The sequence below is a fragment of the Ambystoma mexicanum genome, chromosome 8 (genome assembly GCF_040938575.1).
Source record: "Ambystoma mexicanum isolate Mex_15411 chromosome 8, UKY_AmexF1_1, whole genome shotgun sequence".
NCBI lineage: Eukaryota > Metazoa > Chordata > Amphibia > Caudata > Ambystomatidae > Ambystoma > Ambystoma mexicanum.
In genome coordinates, this window is record NC_090929.1 from 786,130,996 (window position 1) to 786,158,514 (window position 27,519).

At 49.6% G+C, this 27,519-nt stretch overlaps 1 protein-coding gene across 4 annotated transcripts in view; it reads right to left on the reverse strand.

Annotated features, from left to right (window-relative positions):
- The window catches only part of DDX21 (DExD-box helicase 21), a 790,459-nt gene that overhangs the window by 554,887 nt on the left and 208,053 nt on the right, over positions 1-27,519 (reverse strand). For all 4 annotated transcript variants that reach the window (XM_069610614.1, XM_069610615.1, XM_069610617.1 and 1 more), the window contains 2 exons: positions 8,554-8,732; positions 1,032-1,149 (listed from right to left, as the gene is read on the reverse strand). In XM_069610614.1, the coding sequence (XP_069466715.1) occupies positions 1,032-1,149; positions 8,554-8,732 (297 nt within the window). The remainder of the gene's footprint in view (positions 1-1,031; positions 1,150-8,553; positions 8,733-27,519) is intronic.

Sequence of the window (27,519 nt, forward strand, 5' to 3'; positions counted from 1 at the left end):
ATTTCCAGATGAGCTTGTCTTTGGGTCAATTGGTCCCACCAATCCAAGCGGAAAAGTCGTCCTTTGCAAGGCTTTTCTAGTCGAGGCAAATTCGGAGCTTCAGCACGGCAGCAGGGCTTCACCGGGCAAACCAACAGTCCAGAAGTTGCAGCAGGCGTCTCTTCCAAGTACTTTTTTGGATTCCATTTGTTGGTTAAACATGCATTCAACAGAAACTTTGATTCTGTTGAACCCTCATTAATGAGCCACAAGAAAGATACTTGGAAAAGAATTGAAATTTATGGTAAAAAATGACTTCAGACTATGTAAATGACTGAAATGTTAATTGTTGAAAGAACTAATAAATCTTCATTTAAAAAAAAAAATTATTTTGTATCAACTCCCCATTCCTAATACCGGTCATACTTATCCAGCATCAGAATAATATGCATTCATACTTCTGTTGGTTAATAGCAGATCACATTATTTCAGTTTTACACTGAACTGTGCATAATGTTCCTTTCTAATGTAATGGTCCAGCCTCATTGAAACCCACTGCATTCCATAAAGTGCCCACGTTCAATAGAGCAGGCAGATGTTACCTCGTCCTGCCAATATCAGGATGATCAAAATGGCAAACAGTTTTTCACATATATCTGTAAATCGTTTATTGTAAACTAGTGTAGAAGCCTGTGTACACTGACAACAGTGCAGGTTTATATTAACACAGGACCACTATATAGCCAAAGCTAACAGCACACCCTCTAGCTGTAAAACAGGTGAAGATACTGACAAATATACAGGGCAAACATACATCTGGCCTTTTATTATATAGTTAGATTAGATAGTTTGGTTAAGGTTGAGGGAAGAGTTAAAAAAACTAGCAGTAACTAATACGAATTGTAAAGGCAAGACAAGTTGGGATTAAAGCAACACAGCCAATTGGACTTTTGTAGCAATGTTCAACTGTATGAATAATTCTTAAATGTATAGTATTTGAGTAATAAAATTAGTGAATCAACCCAGGAGCAAGATATGCAGGGTAGACTTACATTGTGTACGATAGGCTGTCCCTCCATAAAAACAATCCACTGCAAGTTTTTTGGTAACGTCTTTAAAGTCTCTGGAAACCTGAATCGCCAGTTCTCGTGTTGGAGTAAGAACAAGTACCTAGAATTTAACAAAAAAACATTATGCATGTATGTTATGTACGGTGGGACTAGCAATTACTGTTCTCTTCAGATCAGACATTTAGATTGCCGGGCATTATATTCCCTACCGAAAAGCTTGAAAAAGTAGCTTCTTTCTCATGTCTTTCTGAGCACCTCACCTTCATTCCAACCATCTACCAGACTTTGCTCATACCTACCACTACCGAATGTTCTATTGTATTCCTACTTTGCCTCCAACAGGCTACAGCGCTTTGATGCAATGAACTATGGCAGTAGAGACTTCACAAATGCAAGATAAAACCTAGGAGGGGCATGGGGATCCGGCACATAAATGCAGTCCATCCAGTTAGCAGTCATTTTAACAAGATGAATCAGGAATTAATCTTCAGGCTTATGGGGGACAGATGAGCTCAGCAAACTGTTTTCAGAGAGGTAGCTGTCATTTAATATACGAGAGTTCATCACATGTTATTTTCCTCGACCACAGGTTGAGTTCAGTAATCTACGTTTTGGTAGGATTTGTGTAAACAGCTTGAATCTCCAAGGGGTAATGTGGCAGAGAGTCCAGATTATTACTGTCAAGAGGGGAGAAAGGTGGGCAAAAGATACTGGATAAAAAGTAGTAAATAATTAGGGAATGGCTGCATAGTGGAGGTGTATCCTACAAGCTTTACCCCGGATCTATAGCGTAATCAATTTTTGCAAATATTTCAAGTTGAAAGCCATTAGTCAGACATAAATCACTTGCCTTCAATTCTCCACATGGAAGCACACAGCAACATTTTACTATTTAAGAGACAATATCACTCACCAATGGGTAGTACAGATTTTGAGGCATACAAACACCTGTAGGGGATCAGTGTTCTTTTGGGTTTGTTTTTTAAACCATTTGAAAGGTTGCGATTTTTGTGACAAGGAATAAATTACTTATCTGTAACTCCTGCTCTCCAGCACTGGTATTGCTAATAGACTCACATGCTGTTAATATTACCAGCCATCTTTCTGGAAATCCTCAGTAACAGCCATTTAAAGTTTGTCACTTGTGTGCTCTATTAGTCACTTTTGGTCATCCTGCCCACAGCCAATAGGAACATCTCCCTTAGCTCCTCCCCCGTCGGCCATCTTCAGATTCTGGCAGTAGGACCTTTTTTCTCACGCCCTCCAGTGTGTTGGCCAGATTTGATTATGCGTTTCCTCAGTTTTTGGAATCTGACAAACTCCATAGGCATCTACTTTTTGTATGGTGACAGCACCTTCAGTGCAGTGTCGGAGAAATCCTTTCGATTTTTCATAAGGTTTAAATACCTTTTCCTGTATGAACTACTATTCCCAAGACTAGTAAAGTAAAATTAACGTTACTTACCTTTTCTCTATGTAGGTCCAGCACACCCATCTTATGTGGAGTGCTAAGGGGTTACCAAGTAGCCCTTTATCCTATATTCTACATTCTCATCTAATATTTTTTATGTTAACCCTCACTACTTTAAAAAGCTGGTGGCAGAGGTTTAATTTTCCTACAATTGTGCTTTTCTAGTCTTTTTTCATCATTTTCCGTTTGTGAGGTCTTTCTTGGCTTTTACTCTGGTGCGTTGACAGGTTGGAGCCCTTTGTGCGTTTTACCTTTGGCGGGCTTCAGCCCTGAAGCCCACCCATGGCTCCAGTATGTAAGTAAGGACAGGAAGTGAAGGTCCTGAAACTCCCCTGTCCTTTGTCTCTAGGTGTGCCTGAACAAAACCAGTCCTAATTGGCCGGCTGGCTGTCCGGGGGGCAAAGTTTGTATGCAGTACCCTCTGGGAACACTACAAACAACTGACTACAGGTATAGGAAACCCCAACCTTTGGTATAAGCTAGTACTACACACTTGGTAGCGTGTTGAACAGCCAGGCTCATCTCAAGAGGGGTCAATGTGAGCTGTAGTGGAGCCTCCTACGTAAGCACTGGGACAAGGAAGAGGGACGTGGGGGTAATTCTGGGCCAATGAGCTGATTTTGGAGGTTGGGTAAGGGATGGGAGGGAGAGGGGATGGTATTGTGCAATAAATCAGAATAGCCGTCCATGTCCATGCTAAGCAGGACTGATATGTGGTATTAGTGGCTAGAGAGGCATTTTGGTGCAGCCAGTCTAGTCATTCCTCAGTTTGGTATGACTTTTGAACTGGGCATTTCTGATAAAGCAGTCCTCCAAAGTGTAATTACCTGGCTAGACTGGCATTTGGGTTCTGCCAGTCTAGCTGTTTCTTACTGCAGCATTATATATTTTTCTGGGCATCTGTGATGAAATTATATATGATTAGTCATATATAATGCACCTGTACACAAGTGATTTTAGGCCCGACAAGACAAGGGAAGGAAAACAGAGGGAGGACAAGACAAATGATCTTACTAGGCCTCGTGTCATTCAGATTGTGGAAGTGCGAGGGAAAGGGGAGGGTGGGGGGTTGGAAGTGCAAGGGGGAGGGGGAGGGGGGAAAACAGGGCAGAAATGCTCCGAGTAAGGGCAGCCAGGACAGCTCGGCTCTTGGTAGTGCAAGGAGAACAAGGGACTGTAGGGTTACAGTTACAGCCCTCAACTGCGTGGTAGGCCTGGAGGCATGGCAAGGGTGACTGATCAAGAAAGAGCCTGGACTCAGTGAGACTGAGGGTAGCCAAGCAACCAGTTGGTACAGCAGATAGGTAGGTCAGGTATGTCAGCATGGGGGGGGGGGGGAGAGAAAGCAGAGGAGAAGAGGAACATTTTGAGCTGCTTCCGGAACTTTAGGTGGTCCGGCTCAAGTTTGGGAGGAGCAGGGAGGCATTCTGTAGGAGGGAGATCTAACCCCACACCCCCCCACTCTCTCCCCACTCTCTGCCTGGTGAAGCATCTAACCCTTAGGGCTCGAGAAGGAAGGTATTTTGGAAGAGAGTTGGATGTAGTGCAGATCCCAGCCCCAGAACGCCTTTTGGCCAATGCAAAGGGTCTTGAACTGGATCCTTGCAGCCACCGGGAGACAGTGGAGAGATTTCTTGGCTGGAGAGATACGGTCCCTGGGCTTGAGGCCAAGGATAAGTCTTGCAGTCCTGTTCCGGATTAGTTGCAGAGGGAAGAGTAGAGGAAGGCAGATTGAGAAAGTGGCTGTGTCAGTAGTCCAGCTTAAGACATAACCAGGGCTCTGGAGACAGTGAGCTTCTGGGGGAAGTGAGAAAGGGAAAAGTCCCTTTGAGGAGGTGCAACTGGTAGTGGGACTTCTTGGCGACGTCCGAGATATGAGCAGAGAAAGAGTGTAGTTGATGACACCAGGAATTAGCGAGAGAGGAGGCTGAGGGAAGCCTGAAGGAAAAGTGGAGTGTCATCTGCATAACACTGAAAGTTAAAGGTAGAGAGATCAGGTGGGCCAAAGGGGCCAAGTAGAGGTGAAAAACCAGGGTGAGAGGATAGAACCCTGGGGAACGCCATAGGTAGAGAGGTGGCATAGAGAAAGGCACCAAGTTGGACCTGGGAGGGGCGGCCCAAGAGGAAGGAGGTCAGCCACTCCAGAGCCTGATCCATGATGCCCAGGTTTCACAGAGTCGATTGATCAGGATGGCGTGGTTGACTGTGTCTAAAGCAGAGGAAAGTTCGAGGATGACAAAAGGAATGCTGGAATCAAGGTTAGAGATCAGATCTTCACAGGTGTTCAGGAGTTTAAGCCAGACTGATGGTCATGGAGACAACCAACAGACTTTTGGGAGAGGGGAAGTTCCAGTGGCAAAATAAGGATTACAGAAATCGGCCAAGGCCTGAGCAAGGGTGTCAATATGATCTTTGATGATTGTGGAGGAGCGGGCGAGCACCTGTTTCGACGACACTTCCATAGATGGGACTTGTCTAGAGACCTTGTTAGGTGTTAAGAGAGAAAGAGGAGGGGGAGGAGGAGATGGAGATGGCTAAAGGGGGCAGAGAGAGGAAGAGGAGATAGTGGACAGGATGTCCTGAGTTTTAGCAGAGAAGCAAGAGGCCAAAGCCATACAGAGGGCCTGTTGAGGGAACAGGAGAGGTAGAGACCACAACAGGATTGGCCAGTTCCTTTCAGATTTTAAAAAGTTTGGCCGTGTTGTTAGAGACAACAGAGACGCAGGCTTGAATGTGTGCTCTCTTCTTGATGAGTCGTATTGCTTCGACTGGCATTTTGGTGCAATCAGTCTAGCTATGTCTAAATGTGGCCTGGCATGCTTTACTGTAATGTTATTACAGTGTCTACACTGGTCTACATTGTGCAGCCAATGGACAGGTTTTCATTGTGGCATGGCATTTTTAATAGCAAAGCATTCATGTTCTTGTGCACTGTTGGTGACTTGCATGTATTGGATTGGTGTAACCCTACAAAAACAATAGCAAACACTGGCTTTTTAGCAAAATTCTCAGAAAGTGTGCTGTATATTGCATTAAAAAACATTTATATCTTTCTCCTAGTGCAGTGTGCGGCATAACCCTACAACAGCACATTTGTGCGTATTGCGCTAGCGTGGTAATCTAAACCGGCCCAGAGTGTGGCGCGACTCGTGATTTGTTGCCGAGTTGGGGATGGGGGGGGGGGTGCTCAGCATGGCTCGCAGGGGGGCCCCCAGATCTTGTGTTAAGTCACTGATCACAACCTGGCCCTCCCCCTTGGGACACGCCATCCTGTACTTGGAGAGTTTTCAATTATGGTATGAGGTCGGGCTGGAAAGGGCTGGCCAGTTGGAGAAATCAGACCTTTATCACCATCCAGGAGCTCGAGGAAGCTGTGAATAGGCCCGCTCTCGGTGTTCCAATATTTTAAGCTGAAAGGTGTCATGACCCGAGGGGGCTGGAAAGACTAGCTACAAAGGGACCTCACCCCGTTTGAAAAAATCCTTGACACTCGCACAGGCTCCAGGGGTCTCAAAAGTGTGATGTACACAGCATTAGTAGAGGTCAATACAACCCCCTCAGCCACATTGAAGAATAAATGGGAAGCAGATCTGGGTAGGCATCTTTCCCAGAAGATTTCAGATATGTAGGAGAACAGTGAAAACATCCATATCATGCAAATACAAATTGCATGGCGTTAAATTATTGTATAGATGGCAGTACTACCCGGTCAGGTTGGCCAGGATGTATCAAGATGTAAGCCCTTACTGCTGGCAGGGATGTGGTACGGAAGCAGACTGCTAGTATATGTGGTGGGATTGCAAGGCATTGCAAGCATACTGGGATGAGGTGCTCAGGTGGATTAAAGAGTTAGAGGGGGAGGAGTGGGAGAAACAGCCGCTCATGATCTTATTTGGTTTGATTGAGACAGAGGGGACTGTCATCAAGGTACCTAAAATGATACACGGCCTTTGCTGGCTGCGAGGGCCTGTCTCACGACAGTTTGTAAGGGGGCAAACCTACTGACTAAGGCTGAGTGGATTGGGATCTCCCGAAACATTCAGAATGGACCACTGCCCTCCATGGGGGCTGGACTTCCATAGATAATAAATGGTCAGAATTTTGCACCAAATATATCACATAAAGGAGCATGTGCATAATGTAGCAAAGTGTAATGGATCATTTGTTGGTCAGCTGACAATGCCCACAAAGAGCTATGATGTACTGTTGTGTGCTTCTGTATAATGTAACGGTTAAACCAAAGTACTTCATCGCCGGACAAAGACATTTCAACGTCACCTACAGCGAAATGGGAAGGGTGGGGGTGGAAATTTGGTGCTATTAGTCATTAGAAGTGATAACATGTCTTTTATATGGTTGACAATGTGTGCTATGGTTTGTCTTTTCAACCTTCATGTCATGCCTCACTAATATGTTTGTATTGCGATTTGAAACATCCTTTTGAAAAAAAACAATACATTTTAATTAAAAAAATAAAAATGCATGAGTGGGTAAAAGGGCCTCACTTTCTCAAGGTTAAAAAAAATCAAGTCCTCAAAATCCAGCAAAGTTGCTGGGGGTCTCTAAGGTGGAGGGAATTAGCACATTTCTGAGGGTGTAGGAAATGCTGTGTGCCATCTACTTTACTGAACAAGTGTATTTTGAAGTGTATTTGTATTGTTGCCAATTGTACCCTTCTAAAGAAGGATTAGTTTAAAACTGACTTAAATTAATAAATAATTTATAAAGGAACCTCAAGTATAAGTGTTATTTGAATACTTGTCACTGTGAAACTATGTGCAACCCTACAGCTCACACTGACCCCCCCCCCCACCCCTTTGAGATGAGCCTGGCTGCTGAGTCACTACCAACTTGTGTAGTACAGACTATACCAAAGGTTGGGTTATCTGTTGCCAAGAGGACAAGGGTTACTACATACAATCTTGTCAAACAGCAGTCCTGCACCCTCCTTTCCTGTCACTCTCTGGCTGGCCTCCCTTTGTCAGCTCCCAATCTGTGAGGCTAAGAAACACATGGTCATTTTCGACTCCACGCTTTCCTTTTCTCCACACATCTGATGTCTCTAAGAAGTCAAACTACCAACTGCACCTCCTCAGGGGTATTCTTCCTTTCCTCTGCTTTGCTCAGAAGCTCAGTCTCTAGAGCTCTGGTTCTCTGTAGGCTGGACTACTGCAACAGCCTCTTTCTAAATCTGCCTCCTACTACTCTCCGCCCTCTGCAACTCACCCAGAACATGTCTGTAAGGCTTGTCGTTGGCCTCAAGCCCAGGGATCGTATCTCCCCAGCCCTGAAATCTCTCAGTGGCTACACTGATTAATTCAAGGCCCTCTGCACTGTCCACAGGGCCTTCTGGGGCCTGGGTCTGCAATACCTTCAACTCTTCCTTTGTTAATACCTTCCTACTCAAGCTCTTCGCTCCTCCAACTTCCTCACGGTCAGTCGCTTCTCCAAGCAACGACTTGGTGGTAGATCTTTTTTCGGCTGGGGTCTCCCTCTGGAATAGCCTCCCTGCCTCTCTAAAATGAGGAGAATCATCTTCAGTTCCAGAATAACCTAAAGACCTTCCTCTTTGCTTCTGCTTTCTCTCTTACTATCCCCTGCTGATATGTGTTTCTGCACTGTGTACCCATCTACCCTCTGAATTCGGGCCCAGACCCGTGCCCACCCAGCTGCATACCCTCACTGCCTCCTAGCAACCAAAGCTGCATACCCGCACTGCCTCCTAGCAACCACTGCACTAGGGTCTGAATCTGCAACCCTACAGTCACCTTACATGGAATTATTAGACACCCCTGGTTTGCTCCTAATTCTTGCACTTGCCACCTGCAGGTCGCACTACCTGTTTGTTTTGATCACATGTTCAGCACTTTCCACTCCTCCCTCTTGCACTTTTCCCTCTTCCCTGCACTTGCACGTTCTCAAAGTTACTGAGCCTAGTAAGATTGTTGTTTTTGTCCTCTTGTCTCGTTGCACCCTGAAACACTTGAGTATGGGCGAGATATAAATAAAATATATCATATCCATCATTATTACCTTAGGGGCTCTGCCTCTTTTCCTCTCCAGGTCAGATTGTTGAAGTTTTTCAATCAAGGGGATGGCAAAAGAGAACGTTTTTCCTGTCCCAGTCCGAGCTTGCGCAATCACATCTTTACCACTATAGACAGCGTTGAACGTCTTAACTTGGACAGGAAACAGAAAGGTCACGCCTCTTGCTGTAATAAAATGCATAAACATTACACCTAGATGCATAAAAGCAAGGCCTAACACCAGGCAACTAATCAAAATACGAAAAGAACATTTTAGTCATGGAGATATTTTCTAGCTCAAAGTAGAAGTAAAAATAATACTAAGCAATATACCACAAATGCTATTGTACATGCTAGAAAACAGTTACCTGTAATCACTCGGTCTGGCTTTTACTTACAGAAATGTTTCCATCTGCTGCTCATAAAAGATAAGTTTCGTGTTCTGTCAGATAGTTGACAATGATCGACTAAAAACACCAACACAAAGATATGATTTACAAAAAGGTTAATTAGGGACAGTGTACACATAAGGGCTAAATAATAAAAACTGAATAGGACTACTAAACCAAAGTTGTTTATTGTCCGGGATGTCAGGTAAAAAAAAAAACAAAAAAACTCTTGGGGGTGTTGAGGTCCAAATGAAAATTTGTCCTCTAATTTTGTAATCCAGTCTCGCCAAGCAGGAGCCAATTTTCTATACTCTGGCCTGGTGGACAGATGTATAGAAGGCCAACCTTTTTTGTGACACGGACAACTCTGGGGAGCTGTAGCCAAACCAGTTCAGGTAGCAGTGACAGGCGGTCTAGGTTAAGTTCTTCAGAAGTGGCGAGCTTTTAAAGGGTCCACAATGAGTTCACACAATGGGAATAACAGAATACACTTATACAGGATGTATAAAAATACAATCATTTATTGGCCCAACACTATACAAAAATGACTACTAGCAAGTAGGGTTTTCACATAACACTGAAAAATAGTTACGTATAAAGGGCATAATATTCAACACAAACTCCTGCAAAGGAAAGGTATGGTTATAATGCACTCAAGGTCCACCGAGAAAGATCCCTAACAAATGGTCCATCCCCAAGTTGTCGAGGGCCCTTTGGCCAATAGTTCAGGTTACAGCTCCAGAGAATCTTTTAAGCAGGAAAAAATGCAGGTAGGGTCTCTGGGGTCCAGTGAAGGGTTCTTATGGTTAGCGTACAAGTTATACTAGCTAAAAGAAGTAGCCCCAACTTTCAGAAGTCATACGCAACAAGTAATGGCAAAGCCAAAAGTGTTAGAGTAAAGGTTTATTATAAGCCTGCTCTGTATACGCTGATTGTACCCCATACTTGGCACGACAAAGGAAGAGCGTCAGAGGTTGCTTTTCCCACTGAAAGTCGCAGCCCTCGATTTGTAGGGTTGCAGGTTCTAGCTTATCTCCGGTTGGTGTCTCACTGTTGCAAGGACTCCGATGGATGAATGCAGCAAAACTTTATGCAGGACCCCTCCGAGGACTGTACTCTGGTCAAGTAAGCAATTTCGGACGGTGGTCACCACAACACGGTGATGCAAAGGCACTGCCAAAGGTCAGACTTGTCCTCCCTATCGCGGGTCCCCTTGATGCTAGGACGCCAAGATTTTGGCGAGGTTAGTCTCGTAGGGCCAGCTGAGGAAAGAACAATTAACTTACCTGTAACTGTTCTCCAGCATGGATTCACATGCTCATCAATATTCCCCGTCAGGGTGGGACTCCTCGGTAAAAGAAAAAAGTTTTGCTTTAGTTTATAAACTGTATTTCTCTTATAAACCAATCACTGAGCTGTGGGTCATACTGCCCCAGCCAATGACTGCCCTCTCCCTAAACCCCACCTCTGGCAGCCATCTTTAGATTTGGTAGCACGTAAAGTGACAGTATGACCAAGAAGAGCAGGGAGGTTTTGCATGTGAACCCATGCCAGACCCATGGTGGAGAACAACAGCTACAGGTAAATAACTTGTTGCTTCTCCAGCATGGGGTCTGGCATGAATTCACATGCTCATGAATAAAGAAAACATAGCTGTACACACATACACAACCACGGGAGGTGGCAACAGAAGCAATTACTCTTACCTCCTCACCAGGCTCACCTTCAAGCGAACAGGTTGCGTAGCACTACCTGTTCGGCTCTGGACTCCTCCCAGGAATCCGTTGAAGTAGAATTTTGTGAAGGTGTGTGTAGACCTCCACGTAGCAGCTCTGCCTATGTCCAGCATGGGCTCAAAAGACAAATGATGTCGCAGTCATCGCTCTGGTAGACATGGGCTCTCGGACAGCCAGGCAGCAGTCGGTTTGCCAAGCGGTGACAATGAGTGATGCAGTCGGAGAGGCACCTGTAAATGGATGCCTTGGACAAGGCCTTCCCATGGTTCACAGGACCAAAGTTTACAAAAAGCTGAAAAGTCTTACGGAAAAACTTTGTTCGGGCCACAAAACTTCAGCGCTTTAGCCACATCCTGCGAGTGCAAAGTCCTTTCAGCCGGCGACTAAGGTGTCAGAAAAAACACAGGTAACACCAAGGGTTCGTTGAGATGAAATTCCAATGGAACCTTGGGCATAAATGAGGTGTGCGTCTGCAGCACCACTCATCTCGTGGAAAGTCAAGTAAGGCTGCTTGCAGGACACGGCCTGGATCTCACGCACTCTCCTGGCAGATGTGATGGCCACAAGGAAAGCTGTCTTCCAAGACAGGAACTTAAGCAGAGCTTGATGCATCAGCTTGAATGCCCCCCCCCCCGCCCTCACTGCCCCCGCCCCCGCACCCCCCCCCATGAGCCAAGTCAGTACCATGTTGAGTTCCCCTTCACCAGCGGGAACAAACGCAACAGTCTGAACTCCTTCACTAGACGGTGCAACCAAACCAAGAGACATGGTGTAGCGGGAGATAGCTGCCAAATGCACCTTGGAGGCGTGCGCCAGCCCGGACCTAGCCAAGGACATCAAGTATGGGAGGAATTGGGGGGAGGGGGGGTTGTGACCCTAAGAGGGTTAATATTCGGTGACCAGCAGCAGGTCACAAACCACTTCCATTTGTGTCCGTAACACTTCAGCGTCGACTACACCCTTGACTTGGCGAGAACCTCCCTGCAGTCCGCAGGCCGCTCGTACCCACCAAATTCTAATGCTGCAGGAGCCAGGCCTTCAGGCTCAGCGATCCTGGGTCGTGGTGCAGGATTGCGATTCCATCCCTAGTGAGATTTGCGACAACTGGCAGCTTGACTGGAGGGGAAGCTGACATGCTGAGAAGGTCGGGGTACCAGATTTGCCTCGGACACGCTGGCGCAACAAGGATTATACTGCACTGGTACCGTCTGAGTTGACTGATGACTCGTAGTAGCAGCAGCAACAGAGGGAACGCATAAAGGAACAGGCCGTCCCAGGGGAAGGAGCATGATATGTCATTTATAACATGCCTATACACAAGTGTTTCAAGACGTGACGCGGCAAGGGAGTGGAGACAAAGATCCTACTAGGCCAAGTGTCATTCAGATTGCGCAAGTGCAGGGGAAGGGGGCGCGGGGGGAGTGCGGCTTGTGAGGGGGTGGGCACAGTGCAGTACATGGGGGGGACAATATGAGAAGTAGGGCCAGCTGGTGGCAAGTGATGGAGGGGGACGGTAGGGCTACAGAAAACAGTCCAAGAACAGGAGTTGCCAGGGAGGCAGTGCATTTGTGTAACTGGCGGGGAAGGGGACCTGGGCCTGAGATCAGAGGGTGGCCAGGTAAGCAGTACAATTCAGCCAGGAATTCAGCAGGGGAGAGGAGGAAAGAAAGCAGAAGCAAAGAGGAAGGTTTTGAGGTGCTTCCGGAACCGGAGCTGGTTCTCAAGTTTCAGGGAGGCTGTTCCAGAGGGAGGCCCCAGCCAAGGAAAGATGTACCACCAACTTGTTGCTTTGAGAAGCGACTGATCCTGAGGGAGGCGGATGGGCGGATGAGCAAAGAGCTTGAGAAGGAAGATATTTGGGGAAGAGAGTTGAAGGTATTGAGGCCCCAGAAGGCCTTGTGGACAATGCAGAGGGTTTTGAATGTAATCCTCGCAGCCACTGGGAGCCAGTGAAGAGATTTCAGCCCTGGAGAAATACAATCCCTGGCCTTGAGGCCAACTACAAGTCTTGCAGTCCTGTTCTGGATGAGTTGTAGAGGGCGGAGAGCAGAAGCAGGCAGATTTAGAAAGAGGCTGTTGCAGTAGTCCAGCCTAGAGAGAACCAGAGCTCTAGAGACAATGAGCCTCTGGGGGAAGGAGAGGACAGGAAGAATACCTCCGAGGAGGTGCAGCTGGTAGTGTGACTTGTTAGAGATGTCAAATGCGAGGAGAGAATGTTAAAGGACATTTGTACCGCGAACTATCACCACCGGAGTGGTCCCCCGGCGGCTCTGAAAGAGGAGGGAGGTCGAGTTAGTGGGAGGAAGCAGGAAAAGTGCAAGAGAGCAGTGATGTGCTGTTGGTGGCCTCAGCCCGGTGGGGGCTGGGCCTGGGGCGTTTGCGGCTGGTAGTCGTTGTGTACTGTTGTGCATGATTATGCGTGTTTTTGTTTTGTTGTTGCAATGTAGTGAAGTTTGTGCGGCTTGTTGTGCTGTAGGTTTTGGTTGTGTTTGGTTTGGAGTTTGAGAGGTGTATTCAGAAAGGGAAATTGTTAGTAGGGTTGGTTAATTTGCGTCTCTATCCTGTATTGAGGCGCTCGGCTTGCTTAGTCTCCCCTGATGCGGCTCTGTTCTGATCTGGGTCCGACTGGTATACAAGGTTTCTTACTCCTCTGACCCCCACCTTTAACATGCTCTCTCATAGCTCCCCTTACCCTCCCTTCATACTCCTCTGGCAAGTGCACCTGCCTATGTCAGCCTCTTAGGTAGTGTGGTGATTGCCAATATCATGACAATTCCGCGCTACTGTGGTACCCGGCGGTAAGTCAGGGGCGGGCGAAAGTGTTGGTGGGATTGTCTGGGATAGTTGATCCAGTCTGTGCGTGCCGCCTGTGTTCCAATCTATCCTGTGTCACCCGTCCAGGTGCCGTGGGAGCTACCCTCTCGGGTCAGGGATGTCCGTCTCCTTTCCGGCTTAGTCCTTTTTTTGGTTTTGGTTTCAAGGTTTAGTCTGTGGTGATGAAGAGCCAGGTTTTAAGTGATTTCCTGAATTTTAGGTGACCTTCAGTGTTTATTTCTTTTGGGATGTTCCAGGTTTTTGCGGCTAAGTGGTAGAAGGCGGTGCCTCCAAGTTTTTTCTTAAGGTATGGTTTGGTTCCAGGCGGATTACGTTGCTTGATCGGAGGGGTCTCGGTTTGTAGACTTATTTTCTTTTGTAGGAATTCTGATCCTTTTCCGCCGATTGCCCTGTGCATTATGCACATTGTTTTGAAGGTGATGCGTTGTTTTACTGGGAGCCAGTGTAGTGTTTTTAGGGCTGGAGTGATGTGGTCTGTTCTGGATAGTTTGAGGAGTAGTCTTGCTGCTGCATTTTGGATCTGTTGCAGTTTCTTTAGGAGGTACTCTGGTATTCCGAGGTCGTGGCTGTTTGCATAGTCGATTTTTGACATGATTAGGGCGACGATAGTGAGTGTTTTATGCGCGAAGGAGAGGAAAGGTAGAATTCTTCTTGCCGTGTGGAGGAGAAAAAAGCATTGCTTCACTGTTGCATTTATTTGTGGTTCCAGGGTTAGGGTGTTGTCTATTAGGACTCCCAGCTTTTTTACTACCTTTGATGGTGTTGGTGTGTTTCCCATTTCCGTAGGCTATGTGATGGTGGTTTCGTTCTCTTGTTCTTTGGATACGATCATGATTTGTCTTTCCTGGGTTGATTTTCAGGTTGTTGGCATCCATCCAGTTTAAGACTTCTTTTAGACATTCGATTAGGGATGAGTGGTCGGCATCGGTGTCTTTGATTTTGTAGATGATCTGAGTGTCGTCTGCATAGTTGTAACATGTAATGTTGTATTTTTTGAAGATTCCGATGACCCGAGTCCGATAGATGTTGAAATATAGTAGAGATGGTGAGGATCCTTGTGGCACTCCACAGTCGTTAACTCGTGGAGTGGATTTGAAAGGTTTGATCCATACGGTTTCTGTCCTGTCTGCTAGGAATGATTTGGTCCAGCGTAGTGCTGTGTCTGTTATGCCTATGTCTTCTAGTCTTTTGGTCAGGGTGTCGTGGCTAACTGTCAAAGGCTGCAGAGAGGTCGAGCAGAATAAGAGCTGAGGTAGTGTTCGAGTCTGCGTTAGTTTTGAGGTCGTCCCAGATGGATAGTAGTGCTGTTTCCGTTCCTCTCGCTGGTCTGAAACCAATTTGAGCTTGGTCCAGGAGGTGGTGTTTTTCTACGTGTTCTTGGGTTAGTTTATATATGTAGGTTTCTAGATGTTTTGCTGGGTAGGGGATGTTCGAGATCGGCCTGTAGTTGGAAAGGTCATTTAAAACATCACCACTTGTGTTTTTCAAGAGTGGCTTGATGTATGCTGATTTGAAGATCTTCGGTACGGTCTCTGTTGATAGTGATAGATTTAGAAGGTTTCTGTAGTGTTCTGCTGGCGATCCTTGCGCGAGGATTGATTTGTAGATGTCTGGGGGACAGGGGTCCATGGGTGATCCCGCTTTCTTGCTTCGTTTTACCAGCATTGCGAATGCCTCTGCTGATATTTCAGGAAAGCTTTGGAGTTTGTGCTGTGGTTCCGTGTTAGGTTCGTTGGTCGCTTTTGTATAGTTTGTCGGATGTCATTGATTTTTTTTTTTTTTTAAGTGGTCCGCCAGGTCGTTGCATAGTTTTTCTACTGGGGTTGGGGCGTTATCACAGGCTGGTGGGTTTCTCATTTCTTCAATGATGCTAAACATTTCTTTTTGTGTGTTGGTGGCATTGTTGATTCTGTCATCGTAAGGTCTTCTCTTTGCCTTTTGAATTTCATTCTTGTATGCGCGGATTTGTTTCTGGTACAGTGTTTTTTCCTTGGGTTGTCTTCTTTCCTCCATTCCAATTACATCTTTTTTTCCCCTTTTTCATGGCGTTTAATAGTGGGGTGAACCATTTTGCCATTGCTCTTTTTTTTGATGGGGTGAACGGTTTTTCTGGGACGATCTTGTCTATTGCATATGCAATCCATTTGTGCAGTATCTCTGCTTTTCCATCTAGGTCAGCTAGCTCCAGTTCTGTAGTTGAGGGTTTCGTTCATTCCAGTTCAAATAGTTTGCTTTCTTTGACGTGTTTCCAGTTTCTTTTGGTGGTGGTTGTGAGTTTCGGATGTTGGATGTAGGCGTGGGTAGGCAGAGTGATCACAAAGGGGATGATGAGATGGTCGCTCCACAGTATTTGTGATGGAGGTGCCGTGGTGATGAGTTTTTCTTTGGCGAAAATTGCGTCTAGGGTCTGTCCTGCCGAGTGCGTTGCTCCTTTGACTAGTTGTAGTTTAATGGCGTTGAGTTGTTCAATTAGTGAGTTTTGGGAGTTGGCGTGGCTGTCTTCAAACCAGATGTTGAAGTCCCCCAGGATGATTAGGTGTTCGTGGTTGATGGCTAAATTGGTGACGGCTTCTATGAAGTCATCAACGAATGTTGCATCATATGTCGGCGGTCTGTATACCAGGATGAATGTGATGCTGGTTTTTGGGCTCGCTGTTAGGTGTATTACCATGGTTTCGCAGTTGAGGATGTTGAGCGGTTCGTCTGTTTTTATTTTCAGGTGTTTTGAATGCTATAGCAATGCCTCCTTTTTTGTTTTTTATGTTTATTTGTAGGCATTTGAAGTCAGTCTTTTGTCAGCTTTGGAGTGTGATTTTGTAGTTTTCGTCCAGCCATGTTTCTGTGATGAACAGGATGTCAATGCTGTGGTCGTCGAGTAGGTCAAAGATGTCTGTTGAGTGTTTTGACATGGATCTTGCATTTATTAGATTGCAGTGAAGTTTGGAGGTATTTGGTTTGGGCTTTGTCGAGGTCGTCTTCTGCTCGGTGTTGAGGTTTCCTTCCTGGTCAGTCACTTGTTTGGCTGCAGGTTTCGGGGTGTCGGCATCTTCGAAGAGTTCTTCTAGGTTTTGTCTTGGTTTTGTGTTTTCATCGGGTTCGTCTTCCGGGAGCTGTGGTTGTTGATCGGAAGTTCCTCTTGCTTTGGTGATGAAGGGGGTTATTGCGTTGGTCGTCTGTGTTCATCCTTCTACTTGCTTGTGTTAGGTTGTTTGATGTTGCTGCTTCTAATATTGGGTTGGATTGCCGTGGTGACCAGTTATCTGCAAGGTATGGGGTTAGGTAGGGGGATTTTTATCTTCTCTCGGAGTTGCTTCGGTTTGTGTTCCTGTTTGTGGGGGTCCAGTCTATGGTTGTTGTTCTAAGTTGCTGTTCTGGAGTGTTTGTTCTTTCAACTCTTCGTCTTTTCCTTGGGATGGGTCGTTTGCGCGGCATTGTAAGATTGAGAGTCGTTTAGTCTTTGTTTGGTGACGTCTAGTTGGTCCTGCTCTGGATTTCGTCGTCTTGTGGTGTAGTGGCGGTTGAGGGGGTGTCCGCTACTAGTTTGGGCTCTGTCTGTAGGTGGTGTTTCGGCTGAAACTGGCGAGTCGTGCAGTTGCTGTCCTGGGGGAAGGGGGTGGTAAGGGTTATTAAGTTGGGTGTTATAGGTGGCTCTCTTTACTGTCTGTCTCCTTGAGCGCGGTTCACTGTGGTGGGCAGGCTGTGTGGGTTGGGAGGGTATTGCTGGTTGGAGGTTGGCTTGGACAGGCGCAGCTTGGACTTTCGCCTTGTGATGCGAGGGGCCCTAGTCAGAGTGACCCACCGCCGTAATTCACTGGTGGCTTCTGTCTCACTTGAGAGTTAGCTAAATTTGCGAGTGTGCTAGATTTGAGAGTGAACCAAATTTGAGATACACAGAGGCCGTAATAATTTTGAGACACCTGTACAGTGGGAGAGAGGCCTATCAATGCAGTTTGGAGATCAGACAGTGCAATTTGGTCACAGAGACCCTGCTAAGTTTGAGACAACTATAGTGGGAGAGAGGCCCATCAATGCAGTTTGGAGATCACACAATGGAATTTGGGCACAGAGGCCTTGCTAAGTTTGAGACACCTGTATAGTGGGAGAGAGGACCATCAATGCAGTTTGGAGATCACACAATGGAATTTGGGCACAGAGGCCTTGCAAAGTTTGAGACACCTGTACAGTGGGAGAGAGGTCCTGCTAACTTTCGGACGCAAGTATATTCGGAGAGCGGCCTATCAATGCAATTTCGAGATCACACAATGCAATTTGGGTTACGGGGACAGATCACATTGTTAAACATTGGTTTTGCCAAGCGGTTGGGTTTCTGGGTTGTCTCGCCAACCCAAAGCCCCCTACCTTACTGGTCCTTGTAGATGCTGGTTGAAGGTTGGGTACTGGCTTCCCCTGTGGACACTTGCTGACACTTCCTGGAGCCGCCCTTGGGCTTGGGTCTCTTAGCCACAGGGCTGTACTGGCAGCGGGCTGCCCTGGGAGGACTAGTGATGTAGGCCTAGAGGCCCAGTCAGAGCGGGTAATGGGCTGGTCGGGAGGGTAAGAGACCGGGAGGAGGGTGCAGGGTGGGACAGGGATGCTTAGGGGGCTTGGCGGCCTTGACTTTGGGCCCGACAAACGAGTGACCAGAGATGGTCTGGCTCACCTCACGCCAGCTTCCCTTCAATGGAGCCCTGCAAGGCGGGAAGAAGGAAGGAGACTGGGAAGCAGGCGCTGGGTGGCGGCAGGGAATGCACAGGGCCGCGGGGCCTGGGTGAAATACACGAAGTGCGGGCTATGGGAGAGGGGCCAGCCGCAGCACAACGGGGCAGCATTCACCTGGCTCTGGTGGAGAAGGAGAGTGTGGAGCCTAAAATTACCAAGGTTTTCAGCCTTGCAGGTGGGAGCAGGAAGAGAACCAAGAGCGGCTGGCCAGAGTGACAGTAAATGAGGAAACAAGTGTGCCGATGAGGAGAATCTCAGTCTTACTGGCATTAAGGCAGACATCATTGGCGGCACACCACTCCTGGATAGCAGACAGACGGTCAGAGATGAGGGACGGAGAAGAGGTGGCTGAAGGTAGCCTGAAAAGAGCTGAGTGTCATCTGCATAGCATGGACAGTTAGGGCAGAGTGTGGCAATACAGTGGGCAAGAAGTGCCAAGTATTGGTTGAACAGCCAGGGAGTAGTTAGACCCCTGGGGGACACCTCAGAGGAGAGGAAGGACCCAAGTTGGACCTGGGAGGGCCGACCAGAGAGGAAAGGTCAGCCATGCCAGGGCCTGACCGGTGATACCCAGGTTATCATGGACACTGTTGAGCTGGATGGCATGGTTGACTGTGTCAAAGGCAGAAGAGAGATCAAGTAAAATCAGGACGCAGGTGGTGTTGAAATAAAGGTTTGACAGCAGGTTTTCACGGGTGTTCAGGAGAACAGTTTCCGTGTTTATGGCAGCTCTGAAGCTAGACTGATTGTCATGAAGACAACCGACAGATTCAGTGTAAAGATTAAGCTGAGAGATTGCCAGCTTTTCCAGGAGTTTGCCCATGCTCCCCAGCTGGGGAAACCTGCTGGCAAACCTCTAGCACTTGGTGTTCGTCGCCATGCAAACAAATCGATATGGGGATTGTCCCACCTGAGAAGGTTGTCCACTTGATCCTGCCAAAGCAGCTCCTTTTCGTGGCAAGAGCACAGCTTCCTGCTGAGGGAGTTGGCGACAGTGTTTTATTCCCGCCAGGTGTAAAGGAATGAGGAGCATCCCCTGGGCGATGGCCCAGTGCTACAAGTCCTGCACCTCTCTGGAGAGTGCCAGGGATCTGGTGCCCCCCTGCCTCTGGATGTAAATTATTGTGGTGATATTGTCCGTGAACACCCTCAGCTTTTTGCCGTTGAGGGACAGGAGAAACGACTTGAGGGCCCAAAACAAAGTGAGCACTCCCCACCCTTCCAGGGAAGCATCAGTCGTGACAGTCTCCTGGAATGGAGGGCTCTGGAAGTCTGTGCCCCCGGCAATCTTCGAGCACCATCCCTTCTTTCAAACTTCCGGACACTTCGATCTAACTAGCGTCCAGGAACGCCTGGAGCGGTCACATCCGCAACCTGTGCAGCTGGACCAAGTAGAGGCACGACGATATGCCATGCAGGGACTTGATGGTCCTTACTGTCGATCTGTAGTACTGAAAACCATTGCACCTTGCCGAAAATGGCCGCTATCCTCTCCTCCAACGGATCCACAAAACAGGACACCGTGTTAAGCCTGGACCCCAGGAACAACATGTTCTGCGATGGGGTTAAGCAGGATTTTGCATAGTTCACCGAGAAACCCAGATCCGTCAGCAGCCGGACGGTCCTCTGTGTGATAGACGGCAACGTCCTTCAACTTGTCCCAGGTGAGCCAGTCATCAAGGTAGGGGTAAACATGAATCCCCTGAAGCCATAGATGGGCCACCACCAGAGCCAGGCACTTCGCAAAGACTGAGCACCGACTTCAGTCCGAAGGGGAGAGCCTTGAAGTGGTAGTGCTTCCCTTGTACAACGAAGCAGAGGAACTTGCAATGTTTTATGTGAATGGGATGTGGAAGCACGCGTCCTCCAAATCCAAAGGCAACAGAAAATCTCCCTTCTCCAGTTGGCTGAGCACGAGCACGTGACAATCCTGAAGAAGACTTGTTGAGTTGTTATAGGGCAAGAAAGGGCACCAGCCCCTGGTCTACTTTCTGGTAAGAAAGTAGCTCGAGTAAACTCCAGAGCCCCCGAGTTGCTGCGGAACCAGCTCTATCTGCTTTCGTAACATGGCCCGAACTTCCAGCAGCAGCTGAGGGATACATTGTAAATACCACTGGTGCCCCGGCAGGAACAAACACCTTCGCTGAAACTCCAGTGTCCGAGGGCGAGAGCGCCCAGCACCCATCGATCGGTGGAGAGGTTTTCCGACATGATGACTAAGTTCACCAGCCGGCCTCCCACCGGGGTTCAGAGGTGGGGGCCGGACGTCTCAGCTGGTTCAGTCCTGCTTGGAAGTTGGTGCGCCACCCTGGGAGCCTTGACGATGAAGGCCGCCACCCCTGAAGGCCTTGGAACGACCCTTGTAGGCTTCCTGGGTCGTGGTGCAGGAGGGCAGTCAGAGGACGATCCACCGCCAAAGCTCTTTGAAGACCTCCCCGACTTTACTCCTGAGGGACGAAACGACGGACAGTGCTACTGCAGCGTGCAGAGAGTACAGGCAGTCTGTCGGTTTTGATGGCCTGAAGAGATTGGTCTACTGCCTTGTCGAAAAGATGGTTTCCGTCAAAATGTCCAGGACCCTCGTCTGGACCGCCTGTCTGGGTGGCCGTCAGCCAGACACGACAACTGATGCAAACCCAGTTATCCATCTGGCGGAAGCCCATGTCGGCAATGTCCAGGGCCACGGGGATGACGTGGTCCGACGTCGCCTCAACCTCCTGAAGGATTTCCATTGCCTCTACACGCTTGTGCTCGGGGAGGAAGGAACAAGTTACTTAACTGCAACTGTTCTCCAGCATGGGTCTGGCATGGATTCACATGCTCATGAATATTCTCCATCAGGCTGGGAATCCTCAGTAAAGAAAAAAATCAGTTTCACTAGTAACCAATCACTGGTCTCTGGGTCATACGGCCCCCAGCCAATGACTGCCCACCTAAGCCCCTCCTCAGGCAGCCATCTTCAGATTTGGTAGCACGTAATGTGGCAGTAGGACCAAGAAGAGCCGCAGAGGGGTTGGAGGCAGGGTTTGCATGAGAATCCATGCCAGACCCATGCTGGAGAACAGTTACAGGTAAGCAACTTGTTCCTTCTTCAGAATGGGGTCTGGCATGGATTCACATTCTCATGAATACAAGAATACACAGCAGTACACACATGCACAACCACAGGAGGTGGCAAGGCTCAACATTAAACATCTCAACATTAAGCATCTCTTACATCCTCACCAGGCTCACCTTAAGCGAACAGGTTGCGCAGCACTGCTTGGCCGACCCTGGACTCCTCCCTGGAATCCTGGTTGACGCAGTAAAATCTTGTGAAGGTGTGTGTGTCGACCTCCACGTAGCAGCCCTACAGATGTTCAGCAGGGGCACACCAGACAGGAACGCCGTGGTAGCAGCGATCGCTATGGTTGAGTGGGCTCTCGGACGGCCAGGCAACAGTGAGATTGCAAACCGGTGACAGTGCATGATGCAGCCGGAGAGCTATCTGGAAATGGAAGCCTTCGAGAGGGCCTGCCCTTGGTTCACAGGTCCAAAGTTCACAAACAGCTGTGATGTCTTCCGAAAACTCTTTGTGCGGTCCACGTCGAACTTCAGTGCTCTAGCCACATCCAGCGAGTGCAATGTCCTCTCAGCCGGCGACAGGAATGAAAACAGGTAACACCAAGGGCTTGTTGAGATGGAAGTTAGACGGCACCTTGGGCATGAAGGAGGGGTGCATCCTCAGCACTACCCTTGTCTCGTGGAATGTCAGGTATGGTGATTTACAGGAGAGGGCCTGGATCTCTCCCACTCGTCGTGCGGGGGTGATGGCCACAAGAAACACTGTCTTCCACAATAGGAACTTCAGCAGTGCCAAATGGAATGGCTCGAATGGCGGCCCCATAAGCCTGGTCAGCACCACGTTGAGCTCCCGTGCCGGGGCCGGAGCCTTCACCGGCAGGAATGATCGAACAGTCCTTTCATGAACTCCTTCACCAGGCGATGAGACCATAGAGATGACCGCCCCGGAGTTCTGGTGTAGCAGGAGATAGCCACGAGATGGATCTTGATGGAGGCATGTGGCAGGCCCGCCTTGGCCAGCGACAGCAAGTACTAGAGCACTTGAGGGGCCATAATCCGTAGAGGGTTAATCTTCTGTGCACGGCACCAGAGAACCTCTTCCATTTGAGTCCATAGCACTTGAGAGCAGAGGACGTCCTGCCCTTTGCGAGCACCTCCTTGCAGTCCGCCCGGATATCGTACCCACCGAACTACTGCTGCAGGAGCCAGGCCTGCAGGTTCAGCGATCCTGGGTCGTGGTGGAGGATGGTGCCTCCTTCCCTGGTGAGAAGATCCACGTCAATCGGTAGTTTGACCGGAGGACGCTGACATGTCCAGAAGGTCCGGGAACCAGATCTGCCTTGGCCACGCTGGTGCGACGAGGATCCTCCTGCACCAAGACCGTCTTAGTGGACTGATGAGTCGCAGCAGCAATGGCAACAGCGGGAACGCATACAGGAATAGGCCGCACCAGGGGAATGAGAAGGCATTGCCCATGCTCCCCGGCTGGGGAAACCTGCTGGAGAACCTCCAGCACTTGGCGTTCGTCGCTGTCGAATAGGTTGATCTGGGGATCAACCTATCATCGGAATAGGAGATCCACTTGATCCTGCCGCAGCTCCCACTCGTGGCACTAACAGCTCCCTGCTGAGTGAGTCGGCGATGGTGTTCTTTATTCCTGCCAGATGAAAGGGTACCAGTAACATCCCTTGGCTGACGGCCCAGTGCCACAGATCCTGCGCTTCCTTGGATAGGGCTGGGGATCTGGTGCACCCCTGCTTCCAGATGTAGCACTGTCATGGGTATCAGGCAGGTAGTTGGGGCAAGGTGGGTGGAGGCTTGGCAGGCCTGGCATAGGCACACAAAGAACCCATAGCAGATCTCTCCTTTAATTCCTTCCTAGTGTTTATAGTAACTTCCTGGTTACCACTTCCTGTTGCCAAACAGGAAGTGCATGACGATTCATGAGCTCTCTAGTGTTTGGGTGTGGCTGGCTATATAAGCCACACCCAAGATTCTTCCAGTGCTTCGTGTTGCTTACTGTGAGCTGTATCAGCAACACACTTGCCGTGCTCTGGATCAGCCAGCTCGGCTTACCTGCTCCGGATCATCCTGCTTCTGCTTACCTGCTCATCCTACTTCTGCCTACCCGCTCCGGATCATTCTGCTTACCTGCTCTGGAGGAACCTCCGTTCTTACTCCACGCCGCAATCTCCAGTCAAAAGGGGACTTCTACACAGGCATCTGTAAGAACAAAGGAGAACTGGGTTAACACGCGCACATCAGTAACGCTGTGCATACTCACCGAATTTTCTCGTGACACTGGAATCCAGGTCAGTTGTACGAGCGCACAAAACCCTGCAAAAACCAGACATTCATTGCGCTCGCCCCAATAACGCAGACACTATTTTGCTTCTCTCTCAATGCGGTGCATACTTACCAAAGCCTCCGTGCATACTTACCAAACCACCAAGTCTCCAATAGCGCTGAACCCGGACTCGAGGCGCTACTACCACATCATTTCTCCTGCAAGGGAAAGGTAGAGACATTACCAGGCGTGCTCGAATTGAAGGCGTTGCACATACCTACCAGCAGCTAGCTCCTACACGCAGCGCTACTCACCCACAAAAACACCATCAAACAAAGAATACGGACAATTTTGGACACTCAACATTGTCCACGCAACATTCACTTGTGGGCAGGACTTTCTGGCCAGTGAAGAAACTGGCGCCTTGAACACTCGGCCTTTCTGTGAAGGCATAAAACAGCGTGTGGCATCTGAACTCAGCCTACAGACATTGGCATCAGTCACATGAATGAATCGCACCCCTGCGAATGCAGGATGGAGTGTACACCCTACTAAAGATCAAGGTAAGCCCTTAGGGGACATCACATCACACAGTTAAGAGAAGGTAAGGGCCCAGGGTAATCAGGTGACTTCAGGTCTTTATCCCTCCAGGTGAAACAGGGGAATTGAGAACTCTGGGTCAAGGGAGGCTCATCCATCGCTCCTGCAGAGACAAAGGTGAGTGTGACAAGAACATTGTGGTGGTGTTGTCAGTGAAGATCCTTACCACTTTGCCCTTGAGGGACGGAAGGATCGACCCGAGGGCCCCGAACACCGCTCAGAGCTTCAGGACATTGATGTGTAGTGGCCTCTCCTCCGGGAGCCAAAGGCCTCTTGCGTGGAGATCTGTGTGCGCTGCCGATCCCTCCAGGGAGGCGTCCGTCGTCACAGTTTCCAGATGTGCCGGGGTCTGGAAGTCCATGCCCGCCGCTAGATGCACGCGAGTGCCCCACCACCGGATCGCTTGGCGGAAAGTCTTTTTGAGTGAGGTCCTGTCTTCGAAGCTGCCCACCGCTTGCATCCAACGGGCGTCAAACTCCTGCAGTGGTCGCATCCGCATTCTGCATAGGCGCACGAGATAGATGCACGCGGTAGATGCACGATGACATCATGCCGAGTAGGGACTTGGACCTCACCCTGGCCATGTCCATGTCCATGGTCAACAGCTGTTGTACCTTGCCCAGGATGGCCTTCGTCCTTTCCTCTGACGGCAAAGCCAATCGCGCCACTGTGTCGAGTCTGGCTCCCAGGAACAGGGCGTCTTGCGACAGTACCAAGTGAGATTTCGGGAAGTTGGTGGAGAATCCCAGATCTGTGAGCAGTTGGACAGTCTTAGTTGTGTGGTCGACGGCAAATTCCCTTAATTTTGCTTGGATGAGCCAATTGTCCAGGTAGGGGTAGACGTGGATCCCCTGCAGGCACAGCCGCGTCGCCACTGGTGCTAGGCACTTAGTGAACACCCTGGGCGCCGACTTCAATCCAAAGGGAAGGGCCTTGAACTGAGTATAGCCCTTGGACCACAAATTGTAGGAATTTGATGACCTTTAAGAATGGGGATGTGGAAGTAGGCATCCTCCAAGTCCAGCGACGACAGGACGTCGCCTTTCTCCAGCTGTCCCAGCACATGTTGGAAGGCGACCATCCAGAATTTCTGGGACTTGATGTACTTGTTTAGACAAAGGTCCAGGATGGGTCGCCAACCGCCGGTCTTCTTCCGGACGAGGAAGTACCGCAAGTACACTCCGGAGCCTCTTTGGGAAGAGTTCTATGGCTCCCTTTCTTAGCATTGCTCGTACCTCCAGAAGTAGTTGTGGGACGTGGTTTTCCTTCCTGGCCACGGGTGGAATACAGGGACACCATCGTAGAGTACCCACGGGCCAGGGCATCTAGCACCCAACGGCCGGTGGAGATGGATTTCCACACGCTGATGGAGGCCCGATGCCACGTCCGGTTCAGTCCTGTTTCACCGCGGCCGTGCCGCGTTGGGCTCTTTGACGATGGCAGGATCCTCCGGTCTTGCCGGGTCCTCTGTAGGCTTCATGTGACGAGGAGCGGGCCGCTTGGCGGTACGAGGAGCTGCCACCAAATCCTTTGGAGGCACCTTGCTTGCCTCCGGAACTCCGAAAGGACGGCCGTCGTTGTTGCAGAACACCCAAGGCCCGAGCCGTCTCGGTGTCCGCCTTGATGGCCAGTAGTGACTTGACACTGTCTTGCCGAACAGGTTGTTCCCATCTAAGGACATGTCCAGAACCCTGGTCTGCATGTCCTGGCAGAAATCGGTGGCCTTGAGCCAACCGCATTGGCGAAGTCGCTGTTGCCCATCTGGCGAAAGCCGGTGTCGGCGATGTCAGTGGCCACCGTAATGGCGTGGTCCAAAGCCACCTCGCCTTCCTGTAGGATTTCCAGGGCCTCAGCCCTCTTGTCGTCCGGGAGGAAGTCCAGAAGGGGAGCGATCTTGAACCACAGTTCCCTGTCGTAGCATGCCACGAGGGCGTTGGCCGCTTTAATAGTAGTCGCCAACGAGATGACCCGTAGTCTCATGGCGTCCAGCTTCTTTCCCTCGCCGTCTGGGTTTAGGGGTGGAAGTTGAGGCTGTCGACATCGCTGATTTCTTCTTGGCTGCCGCGGAGACCACTGAATCCGGGGACGGCTGTTCTGAAGCACATAGGGGCAGAGTCCGGGACCCGGTACTTCTTGTACCGGGCTCTTAGCAGGGGCCCGGGACGGGTTCTTGAGGAGCACCAGCCCCTCATCCCAGATGTCGTACAGTAAATGGACTGAGAGGACAGTCTTCCTCTTGGCCTCCCGTTGTTGGTAGAGGAAGCCTGTTCTTCGGGGCAGAGCTGGAAGAGCTCCGATGCCCAGGCGATCATGGCGAGGAAAGAGCCAATTTGGGAAGGGGGGGTGGGGGGGCCCCCGAGGGGGTGGAATTGGGAGGTCCATACCGTCGTCACCTCAGTCATCCGTCCCCGCCGTATCCCTCGGAGGAGGGGTTGGGGTGAAGGCTGGAAAGGGGGGGCGGGGGAGGATGGCCTTGTCTCAGCTAGTTAGATGGGCTCGACGGTCCAGGCTCCGCTGGGTTATCGGCGGTGGGTAAGGGCATCCTTGTCATCTCCGTACACAGGTCCTGTATGGCCATCAAGATAGCTCCTGAATTGTCCCCTGGTACGGGCACTGCTTGCAACGGGACCAACGGCTGGGGCGTGGGGCCCTCCGCTGCCCTATCTTCCTCATCAGATCCCCCGTTGCTCTCTTCGTCGGACTCGTCTGGATTCTTCCCATGGGCACAGGATTCCTCTGACGACTTGTCCCGGTTCCTTTGGGCGCTAGTCAACTCATCCTCAGGAGGTGGTATCCGTTATGGTTACCGTGCCCCCCCCTATTTTTCCTGCTGGGGGTCTTCTCGATAGGCAGAAAAGATATTCTACGGGGTGGCAGGGAAACTCTAGTCCCTGAAGTAGTCTCCACTGGGGAAGCCTACATAGGTTTTGCCAGGGCCGCCACGACCTCCTTCAATCGAGGCCTTAGCCAGGTGAATCAGGGCCTTCACGACCTTGGGCGGGCCCAAGGCCTTCACCTTGGAAGGGGGGGAGGGGGGGGGTCGCCGCCTCGCTCCCCCTCGGCTGTCTCCGTCGGAAGCGTACCCGGGTTCTCCGACTTACTCTTCCCGAGCCAGAGCGTTGGCTCGTGGTTGATTGCGTCAGTGATCCTGCGCCCTGCCTGGCAGCCGAGGAGCCCGACCGATCAGTGCTCACTGTGCCCACGGACTCGCGGTGCTTTGCCTTTTGTTGGGCCCCTGTCACCGGAGCGCCCTCTAAGGTCTTAGAAGACCGCTTGGATTCTTTCTTCTCACCTGCTGCTGGGCTCTTTACCCTCCAGCCAGTTGGTGAGTCGAGTAAGACGAT